This window comes from Pan paniscus, chromosome 14, assembly GCF_029289425.2.
Source record: "Pan paniscus chromosome 14, NHGRI_mPanPan1-v2.0_pri, whole genome shotgun sequence".
NCBI classification, from domain to species: Eukaryota; Metazoa; Chordata; class Mammalia; order Primates; family Hominidae; genus Pan; species Pan paniscus.
In genome coordinates this window covers 52,543,547-52,549,546 of record NC_073263.2, presented here as the reverse complement: position 1 = coordinate 52,549,546, position 6,000 = coordinate 52,543,547, and the positions used below count along the sequence as shown (strand labels likewise).

At 47.4% G+C, this 6,000-nt stretch overlaps 1 protein-coding gene across 1 annotated transcript in view; it reads left to right on the top strand.

The window, feature by feature from the left end:
- Positions 1-314: 314 nt before the first annotated feature.
- The window catches only part of C14H13orf42 (chromosome 14 C13orf42 homolog), a 28,651-nt gene continuing 22,965 nt past the window's right edge, over positions 315-6,000 (top strand). Inside the window, exon 1 of the mRNA XM_034936732.3 lies at positions 315-1,183. Coding sequence (XP_034792623.2) covers positions 770-1,183 — 414 coding nt within the window. The 5' untranslated portion in view covers positions 315-769. The remainder of the gene's footprint in view (positions 1,184-6,000) is intronic.

Below are 6,000 nucleotides of genomic sequence, written 5' to 3'. Positions count from 1 at the left end.
GCTTTTGTGCAAAAAGTCGTGGTCCGGATATCTGAATCCTCCTCCTGCCTCCACAATGGGCTGCTATCCGGTAACGGCTGTGAGGTCCCATTACCGCAGGGCGAGGCTCTTCCAGGATGCTCAGATGCCTGCTCAGAGCTCAGCTTATCGGGGGGATCTGCGAGCTCCTGTCAACGCCCTGGTGTGTCCACCCTGGCCCATCTCGGGGGACTAGATTTTACCCTGAGCAACACATGATTTTTGGGTAAGGGCTGTCCGTGCTAAGTAGAATTTCATTTTGGATTCAGAGAATTCAGAACCGGAGTCAGCTCAGCCCAGGTGGAAATGTAAAAATTCACACCAAGATCAACTCAAACTGAGTGAGACCATGGCCAGCGATGGAAAGTGAAAAGGAAAGAAAATAACTGAGCAGGCAAAGCTCTGTCCCACTTTCTTCATCCAGCTGGGGCCTTCCACGGGAGAGCACAGAAGGTATTTGCACCCAATGCTTCATAAAGCCAGCCAGGGCACTCATTTTTAAGCTCACAGTGCGCCACCTTCTATCTTCGGGTTGTTTATGGCCTCTTGGTTATAGGATGTAAACATCCCCCATGGGAGATGTGCAGGTTACCCACCTGATCAAGCCAGTACTCCCTGGGATCCCAGAGATCAGAGGCCTCCTGGAAGGCAGATGGTGCGAGGCCTGGATGTCGGCTCCTCTCCCCGCATCTAGATCAAGTGGCGGCAGCACAGGCAGCTGGAAGGTACCCACAGAAAGAAATCGAGCACTATGTTCAGAAAGATCCACTCCATCTTTAACTCCAGCCCACAGAGAAAGACGGCGGCCGAGAGCCCCTTCTACGAAGGAGCCAGCCCTGCAGTGAAGCTGATTCGAAGCAGTTCCATGTATGTGGTCGGGGACCACGGGGAGAAATTCAGCGAGTCCTTAAAGAAGTACAAAAGCACCAGTAGCATGGACACCAGCCTGTACTACCTGCGGCAGGAGGAGGACCGGGCGTGGATGTATTCGCGCACCCAGGACTGCCTGCAGTACCTGCAGGAGCTGCTGGCCTTGCGCAAAAAATATCTCAGCAGCTTCAGTGATCTGAAGCCCCACCGCACCCAGGGGATTTCCTCAACCTCCTCCAAATCCTCCAAGGGAGGGAAAAAGACTCCTGTCCGGTCTACTCCCAAAGAAATAAAGGTAAGTGCTGCTGAGCAGTACAATTTAGATGAGGGTTTTTCTGAGAGCCTTGGGCAACTGTTTGAAAGCTTCTTCCTACCTCTGCATGGCTTAATTAATCTGACACATTCTGAGCCGCGGCGCAATAGTCCTCAGATGCTTTATGCGGCCATATCCCCAGCCTGGGGAAGGGTGGCTAAGCCCATGTTTATTACTCATTTATTTATTATTAACTTTATTTTAGGTTCAGGGGTACACATGCAGGTTTGTTATATAGGTAAACAGTGTGTCACAAGGGTTTGGTGTACAGATTATTTTGTCACCCAGGTAATAAGCATAGTGCCTGATTGGTAGTTTCTTGATCCATGTTAATTTTTAATACCCAGGAAGCAAAAAGGAGCAGGTAATGGTGTCCACAGAGCAGCTCGGTGAGGAAGACATGGGTTTTGGTGTCAGGCGGCACCGTATTTGCATTGCACATCTATCAATTCCTTCCCAGTGTTATAGGTGAGATAATGCTTGCATGGCATTTGGATGACAGCAAATCATTTTTCAACAAATTGTTGGTTTTTAAAAAATTATTGTTGTCACATCTAAAAATCCTGGTGAAAAGTGAAATCATCATATGACTAGATGTTTTCAAATATGGAGGTGCTTAGCCCCACGCAAGCCAAACAACTGGAAAATTCCTCCATCTGTACCTCAGACCAGGCATGTGGTGGCTCAGGCATAGCCACGGAGACAGTCTGTGTCTCTTGGGAGATTCCCGGATGGTTTTGGGCACTGGAGGTCTCCAGACAGTCACAAGCATGAAATGAGTGAAAGAAATAATTTGCATTTATCTCTTTGTTTATGCTTATTGCAGTGTTTTGTATATACCATCTTTTCTTGAGCATCACAATAAAGCCAGTACAGTAGGTGGGGAGGAACTCCTTCAGTATCACAGAAGGGAAAACCGAGGCTCAGTGACCCACCTCTAGGTGCTAGGTCACCTAATTTTAATTATGAGCCGGCGATTCATTCAGTTACTCTTTCCTTTATTTCCTCAGACTTGTATTTATTTAGAGACAAGAGTCTCCTCTGTTGCTCAGGCTGGAGTGCAGTGGCATGATCATAGCTCACTGCAACCTCAACCTCCTGGACTCAAGTGATCCTGCCACCTCAGCTTCCCAAGTAGCTGGGACTACAGGCACCTGCCACCACACATGGCTAATTAAAATTTTTTTTTTTTGTAGAGATGGGAGTCTTGCTTTGTTGCTCAGGCTGGTCTCAAACTCCTGACCTCAAGCAGTCCTCCCGCCTTGGTCTCCCAAAGTTGCTCGGGTTACAGGTGTGAGTCGCCAAACTCAGCCTGCTTTTATTTATTTCTAATGCCCGTAGGTTAAGGCTGTTTTGTTGTATACTTCCATCAGTCATTTTCCTGATGACCAGATGAGATGTTTGAAGCAGGCCTGTCTCCCACTTCCTTGCTTTCTCCCCAGAGTGTCCTGTAGGCCGTGCAAACTCCATTAATGTTGAATGACTGACTGGCCCACTATCAAATCTCTAGGGCTTGGCCTAACCCAATTGGTTTCAACTGTCTGCATGTTATACCAGGTGGGAGCAGTTTAAATAATCATTTTAACTCTAAAAGTATGTCAGTGTTGGGGGCCCATAAAAGAGGGTCCTAGTCACGGGTCCTGGTGCTGACTCTGTGGCCAGCCAGCTGTAGATCTGTGGGCCAGCCACCTCTGATGACAGAAGGGGTTGCAGTGGTTTCTGGACTCCTTTCCAGCTTGGATATTCTGGGGTAGTAGGCACTGGCTAGATTTCCTCTAGGTACTACATTTCTCTGCAAATGGAGCTCTCTCTTATAGGACCTACCTCCCTTCCTTGTTGAGCTATCTGAAGATGGAGGGAATAGAAGCAGAGTGACCAGTTCTAGCCCTTTGAATGGCTGTGCAGAGGCACATGGGCCTGATATAATGTAGGGATCTCCTTCGGAGATGCCTCTCACCACAGCGCAATCAGGAAAGAGTTTTGAAAGGACACTGAAGTCAATCAGACCAAGATTTGAATTTTAGTTCTGCTATTTACCAGCTGTGTGCCTTTGTTAAGGGAAGTTCACCTCTCTGGGTCTGTTTTTCTGTCAGGTAGTAATGGAAATGATAATGTGAGGAGTAGGCTCCTGCACGTAATTGTTCCCAGCACATACCAGGTACTTACTCCAGCGTTCACTGACTCTGAAATGTTGGATACAGGAGGCTCTTAGCAGTCTTTTCAGCTGCTGTCTTTCCCCATGGCTCTGACAGAAACAGCTGTATGCTGGGCCTGCCTGTGAAATGATGGGTTCAGGCTTCATGGCTGGTGGGGTGGCCCATGGCTGCCTGGGTCTCTGTGCATTGCCGGGACAGGGGACCAGAAGGAATCCTTTGCCCTGGAATGCCGTTACCCCATGCTTTGGGAGAAAGCTCTGCTGACATTCCAGGTTTAGGGAAAACACCATTCTTTCCCCTGACTACCTACTATGAGTTGAACTGTATCTCCTCAAAATGTATATGTGGAAGTCCTAACCCCCAGTACCACAGATAGTGACCTCAGTTAGAAACTAGGTGATTGCAGATGTAATTAGTTACGATGAGGTCATGCTGGGTAGGGTGGGCCCCTAATCCCATAGGACTGGTGTTTTCATAAGAAGATGGCCATGTGAGGACACAGAGATGCAGGGAGAATGCCACGGACAAAAGCCAAGGACCTACCAGAAGCCAGGAGAAAGGCCTGGAACAGACCCTTCACCAGCACCTTCAGAGGGAGCATGGCCCTGCGGACAGCTTCTGGCCTCCAGAACTGTGAGATCTATAGCTCTAAGCTACAGAAGCTACCCAGTTTGTGGTGCTTTGTTACAGTGGCCCTAGGAAATGAATATACCCCTCTATAGAATTAGCCTCTTCTCTTCTCCAGCATTGGTCTGAACACACCTCTATTTTAGCTTTCATCACATCCTACTGTGGTTTGTTAAAATGTGTGTCTCCCCTGGTGGACTGCAGTGAACTTGGTGAGCTTGAAGCTGAAACAGTATCTTTCTCATTTTTCTATCTCCAGAGCATAAAAGTGAATACTATCAATCATTTGTAGATGCTTTATAGCCTTTAAAAGTCTGATGTCTTTTGTGCCACACAGAGGGGAGAGCCGGCCTCCATATAGGGAGGGAGCAGTGTTCTCTGTGACTCCAGGGCACCATGGCAGGCCCTTTCTGCTGCCCTCCCTCCCTCCATCCAGATGCAAGCCCCTGGCCTGGCCACAGGACCTAAGTTCCCTTGTCTGTCCCTCTTTGTGGTAAGATAGTGGCTTTTAAACTATTTTGATTAGAATCCATTGCAGTAAGAAACATATTTTGGATATTGACCCAGTTTACCCAAACACACAAACGAAACAAAAGTTTTATGAAATAGACTTACTCCTGTTCCTTGCTTAGCACTCTGATGTTTTCCAAAGCATTCTATGCTATTCTAATTTTTTTTAAAAAAAATTGTTGTGACACAATAACTTGATTTCACAAGCCATTACTGGATCAAGACATATGGCTTTCATGCTCTGGAATGAGGCGGTCTAACGGGTCCCATTGACATGTGAATGGCATCCAAGGCCAGGGTACCAAATGGTCTGTTACCCCAGCCCCCTGGAGATGCCCAGAGCCTAGAACACCACCCATGTGGGTCGATGGGAGGAGGAAGTCAGGACACACTAGAAGCGAGGTGAGCCTCGGGTGGGGCTGGGAGCCCCTCCTGGGACCCTGCATGGTGGGAGTCTCTGCCAGGCCCTGTGGCAATGTACCCCTCCCTCAGAATAGGTCATTATAAAAATGAATGAATGAAATACACTTTTTGCAACATTTAAAAATCAAAACAACAACAAAAATCCGTATGTGAGGGTTTTTGTGTCAGTGTTGGGAAAGAGCTGCAGTTTGGGACTCATTGTTTAGGTGCTAAAAGGTTAGAATTTCTAACCCAGGGCATAATGTGTGTGGCAGAAGGATGGCATGTTTGAAGTGTGTCTTGTCAAGGAATGTAGAGTCTCTGAACCAACAGGACAAGCCTCCTCCTGCTCTGGGCACCTTGGGTGTTTCTTGCCAGTCAGGAGGAGCAATGATGTTCTCCTCTACACCCACTTCCCCTGCTCCCATGCAATCAGCTGTATTCCTGACTTCTAATCACCCTCCAAACCTGACCTGTTGGCTATTAGCCTCATTCTATAAAGGAGAAAACTGGGGCTTGGGGTCGTTAAGAGATTTGTGTAAGGCCATGCTCCTGACGAAGAGAAAGCCAGGATTTGATCCCAATCTGTATCGTGCCAGAACTCACACCCTTGTCAATGTATCCACTTTGACTGGAAAACATGTTTTGATCTTGTATAACATAGAAGATGCAAGAGTGTGCACCTTAGGATGTACTGCAAAGGCTGTTTTATCCTGCACACCTGGGCCAGGGAGAGTCATTAGGGAGGCAGCTGCATCATACTGCACGTGGATTCTGTGTAGGGTGAAGCCCTCCCAAAGTGGGAGAGACTGGGCTTCTTTTCTTCAAGAGAAACCTGGCTGAAAGGAAGTGGCCAGAAGGTATGCTTTAAATTGTTTTCTTTCCACAATCCGTGGATGGAATTTATCTCCATCTTGACTTCTTTTCACATGGCTACCTGTGATTCCAGTTTTACTCTAGGTCTCCATAGCATTGAAATATTGAGTTTATATATCATCTACTTTTGCACTTCTCAGTACACACTAGGAAAAGAACTGAGGAAACAGTGCAAGCACAGCTACAATCGGAACTTCATGATGGGTAGGTATTATGTCCTGAAATCAT